This window comes from Triturus cristatus, chromosome 6, assembly GCF_964204655.1.
Source record: "Triturus cristatus chromosome 6, aTriCri1.1, whole genome shotgun sequence".
In the NCBI taxonomy this organism is placed as follows: Eukaryota; Metazoa; Chordata; class Amphibia; order Caudata; family Salamandridae; genus Triturus; species Triturus cristatus.
Genome location: NC_140589.1, coordinates 96932397 through 96954102, shown reverse-complemented (window position 1 = coordinate 96954102; position 21706 = coordinate 96932397). Strand labels below are relative to the sequence as shown.

At 46.7% G+C, this 21706-nt stretch overlaps 1 protein-coding gene across 2 annotated transcripts in view; it reads left to right on the top strand.

The window, feature by feature from the left end:
- LOC146813822 (calpain-1 catalytic subunit-like) overlaps positions 1-21706 on the top strand; it is a 652425-nt gene that overhangs the window by 138372 nt on the left and 492347 nt on the right. For both annotated transcript variants that reach the window (XM_085610279.1, XM_085610278.1), the window contains exon 2: positions 6130-6202. In XM_085610279.1, coding sequence (XP_085466405.1) covers positions 6130-6202 — 73 coding nt within the window. The remainder of the gene's footprint in view (positions 1-6129; positions 6203-21706) is intronic.

Sequence of the window (21706 nt, the reverse complement as noted above, 5' to 3'; positions counted from 1 at the left end):
GGGAGGAAGACCAACTGGTTGTACAGTAGCGTCCAGACATGAATATGAGGGAGGATGTGAAAAGTGTTCAGATCAAGTGAGGTTAAAATTCTCTAAATCGTGTTTTCTGCTGTAGCTTTATTCTGAGAATGTAGACAAGAGAAAGATAAAAATGTTCAAGTGCGAAAGAAGACCGAGTTATTGGTCTATCGTACTTATCAAATAGTAAGGGTCATAAAATAGTAAGGGTCAACATGTTTCAGCCTTCTGTCAAAATCTAAAGGCTTTCGTCAGGACCGATATAGAGGAGGGCGCGTTGTGGCTCCTTACAAAGTGAGAATCATTCACTAATCAGATTCATGCGGTCAGATCCATTGTATCTGTACCTCGTGAAAAAGTATTCTGTTCCCTCGGGGGTACCGAGAGGTACGTGAGAAACTGAATTTCGGTTCCGTCACGTTCGAGGACTGGTGCTGGCTCTGTCAGACCTACCTCCGATGACCATTGCTCTGTCAGACGTACCTCGGAGGTACGTCTGACAGAGCCAGCACCAGTCCTCGAAGGTGACGGAACCGAAATTCAGTTTCTGACGTGATGGAGTCATCGAGAAGGTGTCAGGTCCAATGCCGTGGGTATCGCCACTGGTAATAGCACCCAAGCCGAAACAGCCGGGGGCCATTAGGCTGTGCGTGGACATGAGAATGCCGAACAAGGCCATCCGCCGGGAGAGGCACATCACCCCAACTATTGATGAAATTGTAACAGATCTCAATGGGGCACAGTGGTTCTCGAAAGTGGACTTGAACTCTGGGTACCATCAACTGATGCTTGCGGAGGAGAGCTGATACATCACTACTTTCTCCACGCATGTGGGGCTGCGCCGTTTCAAAAGACTGAGCTTTGGAGTATCCTCGGCAGCGGAAGTGTTTCAAGAAGCAGTACGAGAGGCACTATCGTGCCTAGGGGGAGTCCTCAATGTCAGCGATGATATCTTGATCTACTCAAAATTGCTGGAGGAGCACCATGTGAGGTTGAGAGCTACTCTTCAGCGACTGGTAGAACAAGGCCTAACCCTACATCAAGCAAAGTGCGACTTCTACGCTACAGAGGTCGAATTCTTTGGGTATCGGTTCTCGGCCCGGGGATTTCAGGTGGATCTGGCTAAGGTGGAGGCCATCAGGAAAGCCGCGATTCCTCAAACAGCCTCCGAGGTGCGAAGCTTCTTAGGGATGGCCAACTACTGTGGCCGGTTCATTCACCATTTGGCCACCCTCTCGGAACCTCTCCAGCAGCTCACCAAAAAGGATGTCATGTGGCAGTGATCAGATAAAAAGCACAAGCGTTCGCCGATGTCAAGAAGGCTTTGCTGAAAGGCGCAACCGTAGCATACTTCTCGGCCAGGAGCACCCACCGAGCTTATTATGGATGCCGTGCTACTACAGAGGATAGACCAGGATGAGTGGGTGCCTATTACATACGCCAGTCGGGCACTCACGGCAGTGGAAACCCGCTATGCGAAGACCGAGAGGGAAGCTTTGGCCATACGATGGGCGTGTCAGCACTTCAACATATACCTGTGTGGGCACACGTTCACAGTGGTAACGGACCACAAGCCGCTGGTGCCTCTCTTCGCGGGCACGGCAAGGAATGGGCCTCCACGAATCAAGAGATGGGCTGTACAGATTCAGCAATAGTGGTTTGAAATGGTGTACCGCCCGGGAGCGAGCAACCCGGCTGACTATCTGTCACGGCACCCTCTGGCTCCGAGTGGAGTCCATGGACAGGAGGTGGATGAAAGAGCAGAGAGATTCGTGAGACAGCTGGTAGAAGAGGCCTGCCCCTAGGCTTTGCTATTAGAGGACATTAAGAAGTCGTCACTGCAAGATAAGTGCCTACAGGAGGTTACCCGCACATTACGGGACCATCAGTGGAAGTGGTTCCTCCGGGGTAATGACAGAAGATCAGCCGATGAAAAGGAATATTGGGAGAGCCTGTGGAAGTGCCGAGGAGAGATGGGTGCATCGGGGGACGGCATAATCTTGCGGGGCCCGCGGTTAGTGATACCAGCAGTGCTGCGAGGCCGAACGGTCGATCTAGCGCACCAGGGCCACCAAGGGATCGGGAAGACCATGGCCCGCCTGAGAGCTAAAGTATGGTTTCCAGGTATGGATCGGTTCGTGGAGGACAAAGTACGGAAGTGCCATGCATGCCTGGTAACGGGGGCTGACCTGCCCGAAGCGCCCATCATAACGGAAGGGCCAAGTATGTCACCATGGACACGAGTGAGCTTGGATTTTGGGAGCTTCCCGGATGGGAGGCAAATGGTCGTTTTCGTGGACAGTCATTCGAAGTTTCCAGTGGTGGAGGTGGTCGCATCGACGGCCTTTGAGTGCATTCAGCCGATACTGGAGAAGACTTTTGCCCTGCTGGGACTGCCGGAGGAGCTCCGAACAGACAATGGGCCGCCGTTTCAGGGACAGGAATTCCGCTTTTTCCTTGATCAGCATGGCATACGACATCGGAAAATAACACCTCAATGGCCCCAGGCTAATGGAGATGTGGAGCAGTTCATGAGGACATTAAACAAAGCATTAAGGATTGAGGTCAGACGACGATTCTTGTTCTGCTGGATCTGACTGCAGCATTCGATACCCTGTCTCCCTCTACCCTTACATCGCGGTTGAGGGAGGCAGGGGTGGCAGGACAGGCTCTCAGCCTTCTTGACTCTTTCTTACATCTGAGAGAGCAAAGAGTTCTGCTGGGTGATTACCTCTCCCCTGCTAAATCTTTGCAATGTGGAGTGCCCCAGGGTTCGGCCTTAAGCCCTACCCTATTTAATCTGTATGTGGCCCCCCTTGCAAGATTAGTAAGATCGCAGGGGATGGAGGTAGTGTCCTATGCGGATGACACTCAGATTATGGTGTCCCTTAGCCATTCTCTGAGTGTCTCTGCCTCTAGTTTTAGGGCCTGCATGCAGATGGTCGCTGAGTGGATGGTGCTGAATTCTTTAAAACTCAACGCCGATAAAACGGAGGTTCTCGTGTTCGGCAAAGATCAAAACATCTGGTCCAATGAGTGGTGGCCTCCGTCCCTTGGAACCTGCCCTATTCCTTCCTCTACGGCTAGGAATCTTGGTGTCATTTTTGATACCTCACTTGCCATGAATAGCCAGACTAACAGGACCGTGGCCACCTGCTGGGGAATTATTAAAATCCTGAAACGAATCCTTCATTACCTGTCCCCGCAGGCACGAAAACATACAGTCACTGCCCTCGTGTGCTCCAGACTGGATTACTGCAATGCACTATACGCGGAGTCTAATAAATATTTGATACAACGTCTGCAGGTGGTACAGAACGCTGCCGCTAGATTTGTTTTAGCACTTCCTAGGGACTCTTCGGCAACGATGGCCAGGAAGAACCTGCACTGGCTCCCCATTAGTTTTAGAATTTCATTCAAACTTCTCTGCCTCACTTACAGAGCCGTGCAGGCTAGCCCCTCAAATGCTTTGGGGTCTCTGCTCACCCGATATACTCCTAGCAGGTCGTTGCGATCTGCAGACTCCAACCAGCTGGTAGTCCCTCGCTCTAAAAAAGCCAGATGGGGGAGCAGAGCCTTTTCCACTGTTGCACCTCTACTCTGGAATGGCCTTCCTCTAGAGATTAAGGCGTTACCATCTCTGTCTTTGTTCAGAAAAGCTCTTAAAACCTGGTACTTTATAAAGGCTTATCAGTAAGCTCTCCTGTTCTCTCCCAGTCAGCTTTATTTGTTAGGCGCCTTGACGCCCATTGGGCTAAGTCTGCGCGATACAAGTTGTGCTTCATTCAGGTGACACAGGGTACCAATCTGGAGTCCTGCTTGTACCAGTTTTTGAGTGCATACTGTCAAACGCCTCACTGCACGACCAAATGTGCTCCCAACGATCTCCTGCTAAAAAGAGCGGTGAGGGATGGTATACCCAACAGCGAAGTGTGGACCCCTGTGGTTCTGGATGTGGAGCGGTCCCAGGCCCGCCGACAAAGTAACAATGACCGGGCCAGCCAGAAAAGAGGGGCTCAATGGGCAGACATCCAGGTAGGAGACTACGTGGTAGGAAAAGATCGACACCCGGGATCCAAGTTTTGCACATCATTTGAGCATGAACTATGGAAGGGAGTGAGGGTCCAGGGAACTCTGGTCGTGGCGGAGAAGGGAAATCAGAGAATAGCCCGGAATATGTCATGGTTCAAGAAGGCCCTGAGTCCGAGTGAGGTGGTGTCGGAGTCCGAGAGAGAGGTGTGGGAAGAAGCAGAAGCGCCGATAGAAGGGAGCCAGACGGTGGAGACTACACCGGAGAGACCACAGGGGGTGGCCGAACAAAGTGATCCTGGCCCCAGCCTTGACAGCCAGCACCCGGGTGCCGAGAGCCGAGAAGAACGGGGCCGGCACCCTCACTACGGGCTACGCAACAATCCGGAGCCGAGCTCCAGGTTGCGGGACTTCTTTTGTTGAGGGCTACAAGATGAAGGCTGAACATTTGTGGTTGGGAGACACTTGGTGGAGGCGGTCTCAGGAAGTTACAATCATGACATTATATTAAAGTTGTTGTTCCAAGTTCCTAGGTTGGATGGGATGTAGTGAGCCACCCGGCCACTGCAATATTTTGTAACGCAGTCAACTCCCTGGGCCGGGTGCGGACTAGGGAGTATATAATAAAGGGTGACGTCAGCGCACATGGATGACGGCAGGAACGGAGTACCTGAGTAGACGTCCCTTATTGCAGCTCCGCCGTTAGTAGTTAGGCCTGCCTTGCCCCAACCCCCTAGAAGACGGTTGAAGCCCCGACCGCACGTCCCAGGATTGTCCTGTGATCCCCTTAGGCTACGAGGGACCTACAGAGCATTGCAAATACTTTTCACGGGGCTCCGACCCGTGATTCAGCCATCCAGCCTCCCCCAAAAGGATGAACACTCAAAATCTCTGACTTGCAACATTGGACCCTCCAGCTCCTCACTTTGCCCTGCTTTCTCCCATGCAAACACATGCCCGCATAGGAATCTGAAACCAGCTCTGAACTCGCAACGAGGGCCACAAACAATCCAAGCTCACCATGTATGATACGACAACATTGCTGCAGCACTCCAGCCGCATGGGCTCGAACTCCACGCAAAAACCACACCTCTGTCCATCTCCATGGAACCAACGCAAGCCAGTATGCATGCATAATTCAAATGAACCACCGCAACAATGAGCATCCCTGATACTCAACATCCCCAAGACTGAGTCCAAAACGGAACACAATTCAAAAGAACCACTGCGATAACGAGACATCCCCACTAAGCGGCCGGGTAAATCACGAACAGATTCAGAAATATTCCGCTGCTCCCTCGCCTATTTTTTACCGCAGTTCTGGGCGCAGCACCCCCCCCTTCCGATGCAGCGCCACCTACTTTGTTGTTGAGCATCCAGGCCGCCCTTCCCGGGTTCCCTGCATTTCAGCGCGACCACTATATGGGCGCGCCCTCCACGATGAGTAGATAAAATGTATAAATACGATTTATACCAACAAAATAATATATCAAATAAACGTAAGTAGCAATTACACTACGCCACGGCCCCCTCCAACTCAGCCTGCCACCTCTGCCCGCTGCCAACAGGACACCTTTCTCCACGTTGACGACGCTCCTGTAGCCCAGGCTGTAGTCCGAGGGGACAAAGAGAACAAAACCCACAGTGTACAGCCTTAAATACCTGCTAGGTTTAGTTTCCGCTAAGTTTTGTTTCTCCGTGCCTCACGATGACTTCACCATCTCAGCCAGCCAACCCCTCTCCTTGTCCAGGGGCCCCGGAGGAGACTCAGCCCCGTGGCGCTACCAAGGGCGCCCCTCCCCTAGGCGCGGGGGGCGCCTGCTCAGTGTCTGGGATGAGGGAAGTGAGTGTTCTAATAATCTGTAGCTATGGCTATGTTTATGGTTGATCGTTCTTAGCGAGACTGGTAGACACATGCACAGGGCGATCGGGCCAGAGGAGTCACAGCCCGCTGTTTACCTTCTCTTCCTCGTCATAGATCAATGTGAGACATCTCGAATTTTTAGCTAAATCAATGATGAAGTGTAAATAATTCTGATCCATGCCGGTACTTACTGACACTTCTGTTTTCTTCTTTAACAGGAAATCATCACCAAAAACCCTCAGTTTATCATCGGTGGAGCGACGCGGACAGACATCTGCCAGGGGAGACTGTGTGAGTATCTGGATAGAAGTAAAAAGGGACGAAGGTGGAGAGCATGAAACCGATTTGCGCTGAGAGAAATACTACAATGTGTAATAGGAGGACAGCAACAGCTGTTGACAGACCCTGAGACCGGTCAGAAGAGCATCAGATGACCAGCAAGTGCCAAGGAGGGCAGTGGTCCTTTCAGCTTAGGAAGCAGAGGTGGATGGACTCTTAATAGTACATGTCTGAGTATTTTAAGTCAAAAACCATGTTAGGTGATTACAGAGCCAGATTGGGACCTCAAAGCAGCCCTGGAAATGTTTTTGGACCAGCTTTTGGGAGACTGGGGGGCGCAAGTTGAGCATTGCTGCTTTTGTTACTGGAGACGGATATTGCTGCTCTGCTGCAAAACCGACCCAACTAGCAAAACCGTCTGCCAATGCTGCAAAACAGGTCCCCACCCTTCGAGCCTCCTGGGGAAAAACCCGATGCCCGGTACGGTCAGTCCAGCCCTGGTTGATGAGTGCCTGCTTGTGTTCACTCACCTCATCTTGTTCTATCTTATTTTGCCACTTCCCTAGAACATAAACGCTCTACTATTCTTTTGATTGGCTGAACTATACCCATCCACTGCTCATTTTAGGAAACTACTTTTTTAGGTCTCGCCTAGCAAACGCAGCGCATGCGCTGCTTCGCCTTGGGGAGACTATTGTTGTGGGTTTGGTGCGCAAAGGGAGACAAACCATGTGCGCGCATGGACAGGCGATGTGCACGCGCATGGTGTCTCCTCTCCGCGCTTACACGCTCCCACCGCGCGCTCTCACCGCGTGCTTGTTTAAGAGACATGCACCCGTCTGGCGCACGGCTTGATCACATGTCCTGCTCCCTTGTTTAGGCTGGGTTCAGTTTAGGGAAGATGATTTGGTATGTCTTGAAAATTACTTCACACTGTCCAGATGGATGAACTTTGCACGTGGGAAGGTAAACCAAGAAAATGCATGATCTACAGAGCAGCCAATAACCAGCATCTTTACCAATCTGAATGGAAAAACAAATGTTTGCTCGCCCCTATTTCACATCCAGTAGTATGAAGGTACTGTTCACCCTGACTGGGAGCCTCAGTGAAATACCTTTAAGGTGGAGCAAGGGTGATGAATACTGACAAACATATAAATGAAGCCTTGTGAACTCTGGAACGATGGGACCCAATAGTTTTTTCTAAATGAATGGAAAAACTGACAAAAGTGGTGTGACTGTGGTGGTGCCACAAACACTGCAACATGTTCGAGTGGAGAAGTGACTGCAGTCATCTTCGGTACACCGATAAGGATATGCATACTGATTGTAACATCTCTTTGTACAAATGGTGCTTGCAAGATAGGGAAGGCGTGCTGGCCACAAAATTGACAAAGACAGACCACCCCCCACTTCCTCTGTAGCACCTGTCTTGCTACGACACATAACAGCCGCCTTGTGTGATGCATAAGTGAATCACATCAGCCCAGCGTCCTGGGCCAGCCCTTTAACTGGAGTCATGTAATCCACTCCTGCAATGAGAGCATGAAAGGCCATCCGATGTAAGGGGAAAACATGTTACAACGGGATTGGCTGAATGTATACACTGTAAAAATGCATCTGGAAAGACTAGCAGTAAACAGCTGCCCAAATACAAAGGAATGTGAATTTAAGCAGGAGTCCCATTCTAGCAATTCGAGAGCTCTAGCGACGTAGATCTGCAGCGAGTCTGTCCAGGGCTTCCAGAATGTGGAGCTTGGAGTTCCCATTACCCACAGAGCTAGAATGAAGTCCAAATCTCTACGTACCAGGCTGCTTATCTTGCTTGAGATTAGAGCAGGGTTGCCCAAAATCAATAGCAAGTACCAACTGAGTAGAGCGGTGACTTTGTATAATAAACTTACCCCTCCCAGCACCCGGGTTTTGCCTGTTCATATCTGTAGGACCTTGCCCTTGCCTAGAATCAAGAGGCCATCACTTGGGGAGGTATAGCGTCGAGGCTCAGCACCACCTGTGGAGCTAAAGGTGTCCCAACCTACGCTTGCTAGCCATAGCCATCTCCATTGCAAGAAGGTTAGGCATGGCTATGTTCCGTTGATGCCTAAAGGCCCACAATCTGTCTTCTATATATCGGTGGGTCAGGACACGGTCTGTCCCCTTCAGTTTGAAGTTCAGTCACTCTAGGAAACGGAACTTTAAACAAAGTCATGAAATATCCACCTTTAAAGATATTGTGAAAATCAACACACAGCAGGTTTGCGGGGTGGGTGAATAAGTCTTGAACACAAGTCCCGAGTGCCTTGGTGTAGAAGTGATGAAGCCTTGTATTTCCCTAAAATTCATAATATTGTGCAATCACGAACCGTGCAGCAGGAGTCACTCTTCTTGGTAAGAGACTGGGATCATGACTGGTCTCATTTACTATTGAGAACAACATTCTGATTAGAATCACTACCGACTGTACACTTGCGTGCTAAATGTCCTTAGTTCAAATCATTGTTGTTATTCTGTGTGGTTACAGAATTCTGTTTCTTGGTTCTTCTTCTTTTTTGTGTATGTCCCTGCATAAACTTAAGGTATTAAAGTGCTGTTCTCTTCACCTAAATAACGAAGCTCAAAGGACATTCAATTTTTATTGTGCTTGTTATAACTGTGTTATACCCCATACAGTCTGAAAAGTAATAGTACTTGGTGTGAGGTAGGCATTGCCTGCTCCACCAGCCTAACCCAGAAAAGCAGGAAGGCTTTGGAAGACAACTTTGCCACAAACCAAGTTCTCTGCATTCCGGTCAGCAGTGAAATCCTACACTCTCCGCTCTGATAGGCTGCCCCTGTAACTTCAAGAATCTAGGGAGCAAGCATCACAAAACAAGCATTTGCAATGCAATAGGTCTCGCAGTTATGCATTTTATTTATGTTTTTAAACCGAAATCAAAAATAAAAGGCATTGATATTTGCAATGTCAATAGCTCAAACTCGCATAACTGCGAGACCTATTGCATTGCAAATGCTTGTTCTCTTTGCTTATGAACTCCATGAGTTCGTATGTTTTACAGCTCTCTCCCTTGTATGCTTCTCTGCCACCAAACAGCCACCCCTGCGCTCCATGTTGCCTTCATGCTCATGTGCATCCCTCCCCACCCTCATGTGCTCCCTTTCACCATCCACACCACCCCCATTCCCCCCCACACGCACATCTTTTTGTTTCCTAATATTTTTATTTGCTTACTTATTGATTAATTTATTTAAATGACTAGGCAGTAAATTGCTGCTGGCTTCCTCTCATAAAAAGCGCTTTTGTGATACGTCTATTCCTTTTTAAAAATGTACTGATCCATCTCGGAATGGTAAATATAAAAATTTAAAAATGCTGCCCAAACATTTAATGACACATGCATGTGCTCATATCATCACACGTGCCACCTACAAAATAACATGGCAGCGTCATCAAGCCCTTTTTATTTGCTTCATTTGTCTTTTGGTCATGTTGCACACCTTCTTCACGATGCTGAACAGCAAAGCAAATGCTTCTTGAGCATTCCTGCTCTTTAAAAGTCTGTTCTTACTTGTTTCTAATGTATTCTGTTTATTATTAGCAGCATTCATTGCACCTTTCAAAGATGGCTGCTCTATTTCTCCTTCTTTTTTTGTTGTTTTTTTTTGTTTTTTTAGTCCTCATTGTGTAACCGTGAAAGTAAAGGAGATCTCGGGGACCTTTTTCTTTATCCCACTTTTGCCTTCCTGGCAAAGTTGCTTATTTCTGGAATTTCAGAGAGAATAGGAGCCCCTTACTTCCACATAGTTTAGAAGAAAGTTTCTTATAGGATGGGGGGGGGGGGTGAGCTAGCCATTCTGGCTACTCTTTGAAGCCTTCATCAATATTGTGTTACTCACACATAATCTCTATTTCTCCTTCTAACTGATTTCACACTTGCAGCCTACATTGTGACTGCGTTCAACATGGAGGGATCTGTTTTCCCATCTAAATTTTTATGGCTACCATAACTCTTCTTCGCCCGTAGTTTTAACAACCTGAACAGTACTTTAATGCCAAGACTGTCAAATAAGTTATGAAGAACATTAAACGTCCGTGTTTTTCCCCTCTGAAACTTAACACTAAAAATTGAAAATTGTCAACTCATCAAAAAATTGTGAATGATGTATACAGAATTGGTTTTACATCAAATAGAGAACTAATATGAAGAAGAAAAAATACAGCCAATTTTACACAAACTGCTATTCAAATATCTGCTCCTGGGCCTTCTGGAAGCCCACAACACAAACACTGCATTTTTACTTTGCCCCTAGATGAGTGCCAACTTTCTTTAAGCATTTTTGCTTGGTTTTCTTGTTGCAGCAGAAGCATTATTAGCAGATTCTCTGACGTCGTCTAGAGTAGCCATGTGCAGCACAAAACTCAAGACGTCATCTTGGAACATTTTGATGGTTGCACCAGAGATATCATACTGGTTGCCTCAGGTGTTTGACGGCAATAACATTCTGTAGTCGTCACTCCTTGTGAGTGTAAAACTCATGTTTTATGTTCATATTGTCCTTGATTATGATATCAGTTTGAAACGGTGTTTGTAGGAAAGTGGAGTATTATGCATTGAGGCTGGTTAGGCTTAATTATGAAATACTCTCACAATACCCCAAACTGGGTCCTTTGTATTCACAAATCCTAAGCCCAGTCCTGGTAGTGTGGCACAGAGCAGTCAGGCTTTACTAGAGGAACATGTGTTAAGTATTTCAGAGCAACAACATGGGCGTTAAATAAATGACACGACTTGGAAGAAATGCAACACCAATTTATGGAAATAGAGCTGATTTGTATACACATTTAGGCACCCATATGAACACAATCAGATAAGTATAACTGAGTTATAGATTTGTGAAGAAAAGGTAAACCAGTACAATTCCTTACATCACAATGGCTCGTAGGCCCAATTGCAGATATGTCCTGGCTGTTCTTGGTGCTGTAGGGGGAGCCGCTGGATTGCTGGTTTTACAGCTTAGATGGTGCTGGTGAGCAAATGGATGAACAAAAGTTACTTACCTGTAAACTGTGGTTCTCCAGTATTGGTGTCTTTCATAGATTCACATGCTTGAATATTCCCCGCCGTCGAAGTGGGAGTCCCACGGTACATAACAAAGCAATGTAGTAATAACCCAAGCCCATTAGGCATAAAAGAAAGAAAAACCATAGAGTTTTCATAGATAGACAACTTGTCACTTCTATAACATATCACTGTCGTTATGTTCTAGGCCAAATCCAGCCAATCAGGCGTCCGCACCCTCTAGAATCCTCTCCCCAGAGACTCATGCTCTCAGATTTTCGTAGCACAAGAGTGACATAAAGTCAAATACACAATAGAGCCTCTGAGGGGAGGTGGGTGGGTCGCATGTGAATCTATGAAAGACACCAATACTGGAGAACCACAGTTTACAGGTAAGTAACTTTTGTTCTTCTCCAGTATTGGGGTGTCTTTCATAGATTCACATGCTTGAATAAGAATAGTGAGCAGTGATAGCAGAATAATACAAGGTACATAAGAACCGAAACAATAGCATATACAGTGCAGAAGACTATATGCATATAAAAGCCATATATATATATATATATATATATATATATACATATAATATACATAATAAATAAAAGTACCTTGTATGCAGGAGGAGGGAAGCATCAGAGGCTCACCTTATTTAAAAAGATTACGAAGGACTGCTTGTCCCACGGCTGTGTCCGTGTTGTCTGCAGCATCCAGACAGTAGTGTCTCGTAAAGGTGTGTCTGCTGGACCAAGTCGCCGCTCTACAGATGGATTGAAGAGGGACTCCAGCAAAAAGCGCAGTAGAAGAAGAAACCTTCCTTGTGGAGTGCACTTTCACGGCAGCAGCGAGAGGTTTTCCTGCTTGTTGATGGCAAAAGGTAATAGCAGAGGATATCCAACGTGCTATAGATTATTTGGTGACAGGATGACCTTGTCGCATGCATCCGTAGGCGACAAAGAGTTGGTCATTTTTACGAATGGCAGCAGTTCTTTGAAGATAAAATTTGAGACATCTCTTGACATCCAAAGGATGAAGTGACTTTTCTGCAAAAGTTTGAGGATTAGGAAAAAATGTTTTTAAAACAACCGGCTGATTGAGGTGGAAATCAGATGGCACTTTAGGGATATAGGCCGGATTGGTGCGAAGCAGGACAGAGTCATTAGTAAATTGAAGAAAAGGTGGGTTAATGGTAAATGCTTGCAAGTCACTGACCCGGCGTGAGGATGTAAGAGCTAGGAGAAGAGAAGTCTTCCACGTGACATATTTGAGGGTGACCTTAAGGATTGGCTCGAATGGTGATTTCATGAGCTGCGCCAATACAATGTTTAAATGCCAAGGAGGAAGAGGCCGACGTATCGGAGGAAACATCCGAAAAAGTCCTTTGAAGAATTGTTGCATTACTCTTGACGAGTAAAGGGAGTTAGAGCCATCTTGACGGAATCGTGAGATTGCCGCTAAAAAGACTTTAAGGGTAGCATATGAAAGGCCTGATTTTGCTAGGTGCAAAAAGAAAGGTAAAAGTTGCTCTGGCTTGGAATGTATGGGATGAATTTTGGCATCACTGCACCATGAACAAAATCGTTTCCATTTGAGTTTATAAGTTTTTACAGAAGAAGGAGCTCTAGCCTTTGCTAAGACTTCTCTGCACTCCAAAGGGATGTCCAAATTCACAAATTCAAAGTACTCAGGTTCCAAGCCGCTAAGTGTAGAGACGCAGGATCGGGATGACAAATTTGACCGTGTTCCATGGTCAAAAGTTTCGGAAGAGGACGAAGCATGATTGGTTCGCACTGAGACAGTAGCAGCAGCTCCGTGAACCATATTTGTCGAGGCCATCGGGGGGCTATTAGGATGAGCCGACAGGGTTCTTTCCTCATTTTCCGTAGAACCTTGGGGACTAGAGGAATTGGTGGAAAGGCGTAAGCATAAATTGTGGACCAGTTCATCAAAAAGGCATTCCCGCATGACTTTGGTTGGGGAAGCCAACTTGCGTAGAACTGGCATTTCCGGTTCAGATAGGTTGCAAAAAGATCCAGATTTGGGGGACCCCATAGCTGGAATATGTGATCCAGAGTGGGTTGGTGCAATTCCCACTCGTGATTGGTAGTGGAGGATCTGCTTAGGGAATCCGCCAGAATGTTGGACGCTCCCGGAACATGTACTGCTGTGAGGGCAATGTGATGTTGAATCGCCCAATCCCAAATCTTTTGAGCCTGAAGGGACAACAGAACGGACCTCGTGCCTCCTTGCTTGTTGATATACTGCATGCACGTTGTGTTGTCCGTCCGGATCAACACCGTGCTTCCGTGAATGATGGTTCTGAAAGCTTTTAAAGCCAGAAAGATGGCCAGTAATTCTAACAGGTTGATGTGTCTCGTCTTTTGATGAACAGACCACTTGCCCTTCACAGTTAGGCCTTGCAAGTGGGCGCCCCAACCCTCGAGAGATGTGTCAGTGGTGAGGGTAAATTGTGGAGTGTCCGCTAGAAAAGGACGCCCCGCGGAGACATGATCTTCGTGAGTCCACCACAAAAGAGCTCTTTTTAAGCGATGGGTGACTCTGACCAAGTCATTGAAAGTGCCCGAGACCTGAGCCCATTGCTTTTCCAGTTCTTCTTGGACAGGTCTCATCTTCAGGCGGCAGAGAGAGACTAAGGAATGCAGGACGACAACATCCCTAGGAAAGATTTCAACTGTCGGACAGAAACGAACTCTTTTAGATGGATAGAGGCCGCTAGATCGCGAAGACGTTGTCGTCGTTCGTGCGACACAAAAGCTTTTTCTAGAGTGGTATCCAGAATGGCTCCCAAGAACAATCTGTTCTAAGCTGGGTGCAACTGAGATTTTTCTAAGTTCAGTGTGAGGCCCAGAGACTGGAAAAGGGATCTGCAAAACAGAGTTTGTTTGGACGCTAGTTCGAAAGACTTCGCCTTTAGAAGGCAGTCGTCTAAGTAGGGAAAGATTTGAACTCCCTGAAGGCGAAGGTAAGCTGCCACCGGTGCAAGGACTTTTGTGAACACTCGGGGAGCAGAACAAAATCTCGTCCGGCCACTCTGAATCTGAGGAATTTTCTGTGTCGTGGTAATATGGGAAGATAAAAATAAGCGTCTTGTAGATCTAGTGTTGTCATGAATTCTCCTTGAGAGAGAAAAGGAAGGACTTCTTGTAGGGACAACATACGGAAAGTTTGTGTCTTTATGTATTTGTTCAGGGCTCGCAAATCCAAAATGGGACGACATTCTCCCGATTTCTTCTGTACAAGGAAGAACCTTGAGTAGAACCCCCTGCCCTTCTGTAGTTTTGACACCACTTCGATCGCGCCCTTTCTCAATAAAATGTTTAGCTGCTTCAGTAGCTCTTTCAAATGTGCAGGAGGAGGGCCTCTTGGTGGAGTATTTGGAGGAATCTTTATAAATTCCAAAGCGTGTCCCCTGCGCACAATATCGAGAACCCATTGATCTGTGGTTATTTGCGACCATTTGGAGAAGAAGCGGGAGATTCGACCTCCAAGTTTTGGAGGAGTCCGTGACTGAGGGTAGCGAGAGTCATTGTTTCTTTGAGGAATCCTTTCCTCTGTAGGAAGATTTGCCTCTGTATTGTCTGTAGTTGGAAGAATTTTGCTGCCGATAAGATTGCTGATTTTGTGAGGAATAGCGGCTTTGTCCTTGCCTGTATTGGTTGGAATTACCACGAAAGGAAGAAGAGGAACCACGACCTCTTGCGCCTCGAAAAGGCTGTTTTTTGAACTGTAAAGATCCTAGAGCACGAGCTGTGTCAGTGTCCTTCTTGATGGCTTGAAGGGCATCATCTATATGCTGGCCAAAAAGGGACTCGCCGTCGTAAGGCATGTCCAGGATTTTTGTTTGCACCTCTTGACGAAAGGACGTAGCCCGTAACCAGCCCTGACGCCGGAGGACCACAGCACCAGCCAAAAGACGAAAGCCAGAAGAAGACACATCAATGGCGCAGTCTATGATTTCCGAAGAAATTCTTTCTCCTTCTTGGAGAATCTTCAAAGCCTCTGGCCTGGATGATTCAGGAATGAGATTAATCAGAGATGAAATGTCCGACCACATCTGGCGATCGTAGCGGCCCAAGATCGCCAAAGAATTGGCCGCTCGAACCGTAGCTGCCGCCATAGTGGAACATTTTTTCCCTATACCTTCCAGCCGTCGACCTTCGCGATCTGGAGGTGCCGACAAAGGAGATGAAGGGTTCCTAGATCGGCGTTGGGCTGCCTGAGTAATAATAGAATCAGGCTTTGTTTGTGAAATCAAACAGGCTGGAGAATTTGGAGGAGCCTTGTATTTTTTGTCTATCCCAGGAAGGATGGCTGGAATCGAATTAGGAGTCTGCATCAATTTAAGGCCCTCTTGCCATATAAAATCAATGATCGGAATGCAGCGGACCTGCTTTTGAGGTTGGTCCTTAAAGTCATATAAGAAACAATCCTCCTCTCTGGTTGTCATAGGGAGGTGAAATCTTTTCGCTGCTCTTTCCATGAGCAAATGAAAACCACCAATGTCAACTGGGGGAGAATCCAAAGGGGCTGGATCAGCGGGAGAAGGTGTTTGAATCTGATAGTTGTCCCAGTCAGAAAGGAGGAAAGCCTCATCCAGCTCACCTTCCTCCTTGTCAGCGTCATCATCTTGTTCCTCGACAATATCTTCCAGTTGGATTGGAGGAACTCCAAGACATTGTTCTCTGGGCACTGATGTAGGTGTGACTACTGTTTCCCTAGGAAAAACAGGTTGTTGAGGTGTCTGCGGCGTTGGAGTGGTATGGCCAGACCGCGGAAAACGGCGATTATAATCATCCAGCATGTACTGTAAATTGGAAATCAGACTTAAAGGCAATTGTGCCATATGAGGTTCCTGAACTGGACGTGTGTCATAAGATGAGAAATCATCTTGTTGCAAGTCTTCGTCATCATCATCAGAGTCCTGACATTTAATTAGAAGTTCTGAAGGACTGCGAGCAGCCCGAAATCTATCATCCTCGTAGTCTTCATTGTCAGAAGAAAACAGCACTTCAGGAGGCTGTACAGGTGTTTTAAGTGGCAGCAGGGTATCCAGAGACGAATGCCGTCGTTGAAGCAGAGAGGTTGAAGTCTCTAATGGTAGCAAATCCAGAGTTGGAGTCGTCGCCGTTGTTGCTGGCGGTGAAATTCGACGTTGAACAGCCGTCGACGACGAAGCAACCGTCGACGACGTAGTCACCGTCGATGCGAAGCCACCGTCGACGACGAAGCCACCGCCGCCGACGAGGTCATCGTCGACGAAAAAGCCACCGCCGACGACAGAGCTACCGTCGACAACGAAGCTGCCGCCGCCGACGAACCACTCTTCGACGACGAAGCACCCCTCGACGACGAAGCACCCGTCGACGACGTTTTCTTCTGCTTGTTTGATAGTCGTCAACGAAGTTAAGGGTAGCGTCGATGAAATGGGTCTCACCTTAACTGACACCAGCGTTGACGGTGAAGACGCCGACGACATGATCATGGTTGGCTTCATAGACATAGATGCCGAGGTCGTCGACGTAGATGCGACGATGACAGCTCTCGTCGACGGAGGAAGCGTAGATGAGCTCGTCGACGAGAGAGGCAGTTTCTGAGGTAAAAACTGCGCAGATGGAGTCTTAGACGCCTGAGAATCCGATCTCGGGGGCGTCAATGAAACAGAGAGACTCCTGGGGGGGGAAATCACCCCTCTTGAAGTAGAAGGTTGTGTAGAAATCTTTTCTCCATGCTGTTTCTTCATCACCTTAGGTCTAGGAGAAACCTTTTGAGAGTCACAGGACCTTTTCAGAGAGGGAGCAGTGTGGATGGAAGATACACTCTCCACATCAGAAACAGGATTTTCTGAAGTTTTTAACTTCTGTAGCCACAGAAGGAGACGCCCTTCTCTGTCCTTCAAAGTTTTTTGTGAGAAGGTTCTGCAAATTTTACAGTCTTTTACCTGATGTTCAGGGTATAAACAATAAATGCATTTTTTGTGAGGATCTTCAGTCTGAGGTCTGAAGAGGGACTTCTTGGTTGAAGACATCATAAACCCAATCTTCTGTGAAGTATGAGAAGAAAAAACTGAGCAAGCTCAGGGAGACTCCCTTCACACGACGTGCGGTAGAAAATCTGAGAGCCTGAGTCTCTGGGGAGAGGGTTCTAGAGGGTGCGGACGCCAGATTGGCTGGATTTGGCCTAGAACATAACGACAGTGATATGTTATAGAAGTGACAAGTTGTCTATCTATGAAAACTCTATGGTTTTTCTTTCTTTTATGCCTAATGGGCTTGGGTTATTACTACATTGCTTTGTTATGTACTGTGGGACTCCCACTTCGACGACGGGGAATATTCAAGCATGTGAATCTATGAAAGACACCCCAATACTGGAGAAGCTTAAGTTAGACAACAGGGCCGCTAAGGTAGCGAGCTGACAATGCTGCGGGATTCACTACCGCACCCAGCTTTAGTAACACCTATACTGACCAACAGCCTTTTTTAGTAGAAGATCCATGGTGGACACAACGAGGGCGAGGTCAGGGGATCCAGAGTATCAACATGGAATCAGGGCAGAGGCAGAATGAGGAAACAAACACAATTCCAACAGGAAACCCATGGGGATATCCAAACACGCCGACAACACTACAGATGGTAGCTTACACGCCTGTTAATCCTGTAGTTGATCTATCTAACTACATACTCAAACCCAATGAACAAGAAATACTGAGTAAAGGTTTGTCTTTTGTCCCAACATCGATGCCCAACAACTTCAACCTGAAAGTAGAATTGCACCAATTCTTTCGCAAGATCAGGTTGAAACACCACTTCCTCAAAATCCCCCCTAATCCTACTTTTTCTGGCAGTGGACTTCGACCCCCCCTCCAAATTTAACCCCCCCACTCATCTAATGCCTTACAAACTTTTGGCATTTGAGCAGATTGTGATGAGGGATGTTGACAACATACTGGCCAAACGGCAGTATGTTAAGTACAACGTGAGTAAACAGGAACGACAAGCGTTGGAAACCTTGAAAACAAACACCAATATAGTCATCAAACCCGCCGACAAAGGCGGGGCGATTGTGGTACAGAATGTGGAGGACTACAGAAATGAAAGCCTATCACAGCTGTATGTTGAAGGGAATTATGAAAAGTTGAATCGTGATCAAACTAAAGAAATTAGTAACACCATAGCACTCTTGACTGGTGAGGCACTAACAGTTGGTTATCTTAGTAAATTGGAACATGAGTACCTCAATAACAAACACCCCAGGATTCCCACTATATACACTTTGCCAAAAATACACAAGCGACTGCAGGATCCCACTGGTAGACTGATAATATCTGGCTGTGGCTCTATACTAGAACCGCTTTGTAAATATATCGATGTGTTTCTCTGACCCATTGCAGAGAGCACCCCTACCTACCTTAGGGACACCATGCAGACGATCCAACTGGTTGATGAGCGTCCACATGATTGCAGTATTAGTATATTAGCCACTATGGACATAACTGCCCTATACACCAACATCCCCCAAGCTGCTGCACTCTCATGCATTGAGTCAGTACTTAACAAAAGACCTGCACCATCTAAAGTTCCCACTGAATTCATCATTGAACTCCTTAATGTGGCAATGACAAAGAACTATTTCAACTTCCAGGGTCAATACTATGTGCAAACCAAGGGCGTGGCGATGGGCGCGAGCTTCGCTCCGAATTTAGCAATCATCTACATGAGTGAATACAAACAGCAATTCATCATGAATTAATGCAACCCATACAAGAACCATATGGCCTTGTGGCGTCGCTATATAGACGACGTTCTTATCATTTGAGAGGGCGATGAAGAACAACTTACACTTGAGTTCAAAAGAGATCAAATCAACTTCCTTGACATTTTGATCAAAGCAGAGTCTGGCAAATTACGCACGAGCATGTATAGGAAGAGTAGTGAGTGGAACACACTCCTGAAATACACTAGCCATCATCCACGCAACCTCAGGGATAATTTGCCCTTTGGCCAATTCCTGAGGTTGCGTAGGAATTGTTCTAAGAAAGAGGACTATTTTGAAGAGTCAGCAGGCCTTTTAATCAGATTATTTGAACGTGGCTACCCAATCAGACTCCTTAAGAAAGCACGAAAACATGCTTGGCACAATCATAGGGAGTTCCTATTGGTTCCGAAACCCAAAGCCAACACGAGTGAAGATAGGATCGTGTGCGTGACTACCTTTAACACTAAAAGTAATGCCATTAAGAAGACCATTAACCAGCACTGGCATCTAGTGGCGGATGAACTGGGTAACATGCCCCCTCCATTACATGCCTTTAGAAAAGGAAAAAAACGTGAGGGACCATGTGGTCAAATCCTTACTACCGATACAACGTCCACTGGGTCAAACTACCTTGTGGGGGATCCCACCCATTAGAGGGCATCACTAATGTGGCCTTTGTAAAGCCTGCCCCCTGACCGAAGAAATTACTGAATTCACACATAATGACCAGAAACACATACTACAGGAGCATAGCAACTGTAATACCACCGGAGTAATTTTTGCGATCATTTGCCCATGTGGATTCATGTATGTAGGACAGACCACCCAGAGAGTGAAATGCCACATCCTACAACATTGCAGTCGCATACATTGTAAGGTACAAGGCGCGCCTCTAGTAGAACACTTTAATATGTTTGAGCATACAGCGGAAAGTTTGAGATGGTGGGTGATTGAGAAGGTGAAACCCAATCCCAGAGGGGGGGATTTCGCTAATATTCCCAGTAAACGTGAATGCAGATGGATACATTCATTAGACACGATTACACGGGGTCTGAACGAGTTTGAAGAAATAGGTAGACAAGTCTCTGTGCTTGGTAACGGATGAATTGGACCCCAATATTCTCACGTACCTTGCAATTTGGGGAGCCTCTCTATCCATGACATATGGGTCATCCTAGCCCTTCTTGTCTTGTCCTACATGTACATACATCATGCATAACACCATTTAATTGTGTATTGTATATGGCAATTGTTTTTAAAGGAAGAATTTATCCTCCTCAATGTTGGCAATTTTGAATCAAGGCTGGCCCTTTGCCTTCGACTATGACAATTTCATGCTCTGGATTTCTGTATATTCAGTAACTGTTATCGTCTCCTTTGAGGAAACCATATGATATGTACCTACACGTAGTACATGCTGTGTTGCGAAATAATTGTTGTGTCACCAATTAACCTCTTCAGTGCTCATGACGAGATAGTCTCGTCATGGAGCACGGTCGCGCTGTGCCCATGACGAGACTATCTCGTCATGAACCCCACCCACTAATACAACGCCCGGCACAGGAGGGGGAAAGGGCGTGGCACAGAAGGGGTTAATGGATTTATTGTATACCAATTTTGTCTACAAATTGTGATTGTAGCCCCCATATATTTTAACTATCTAGTAGCGGATTCTCATAATGATGTAAATGCAGGAAACACCATGACGTGGTATTTTAAGGTATTATATCTCTGCATATTCAGTAACTGTTATTCTCTCCTCTGATGCAACCATATGATATATACTTATGCGTAGTACATGCTGTGTTGCGAAACAATTGCTGTGTCACCAGTTAATGGGTTTACTGTATACCTACGTTGTTTACAATTTGTGATTGAAGCCCCAATATATTTTATAAACAACTCGCTATCTAGTAGCGGTTTCTTATAATGATGTAAGTGCTGGAAACACCATGACGTGGTATTTTATTATATTGCTATCTTATAATGATGTAAGTGCCGGAAACACCATGACATGGTATTTTAATGTATTATATTCCTTTTGGGCACTCATGCTTCACTTTCTTCCCTTGCACGTAAGGATTAAATGCGATCCACACGGTACAGTCTTTCATCTCTGTTTGATACGTACCGGCGGTGTCATCCTTGCGCGAATGAAGTCGCTAGCGGTTTAAACGTCTGAGTGGCGGCCGCTATCTCCCTTTCCAGTCACACCAATTGGGAGCCGTCAGTATTCACATGCAAGGTAAATGATACTTAAAGGGCCTCAAGGAGGATTGTTGGCCTCAAAGTGCCCCCGTCTAACCCCCTTCCCTTTGCCCCCCCAGAGACGAACCGGCATTGATTGCCCTCTACACGGTCGACTGAATATGAAGACCGTTTGCCTTCCAACGCCTGTAACAATACACGAGTAAGGTAAAACACCTCCCCTTCCTTAAATTATTTTAGCGGTCTTTGATCCTGGGGATGATTACTTAATCCCTTGCCTTCTATTTTAGGCAACTAAATTGACACGCAATTACCGAGAAATTGTCGTTGGGACATATATATTCTACATCCTGCAAGTTTATGGCGGGTAAGCTCAATTCAAATTGGCCCCCTTACATCGTCCCTACTCCACAGTGCAATATCCTGATCCTTTTTTTCCAATTTCGCCTCTTAGGTTTATGACTAAGCCCAATATCTA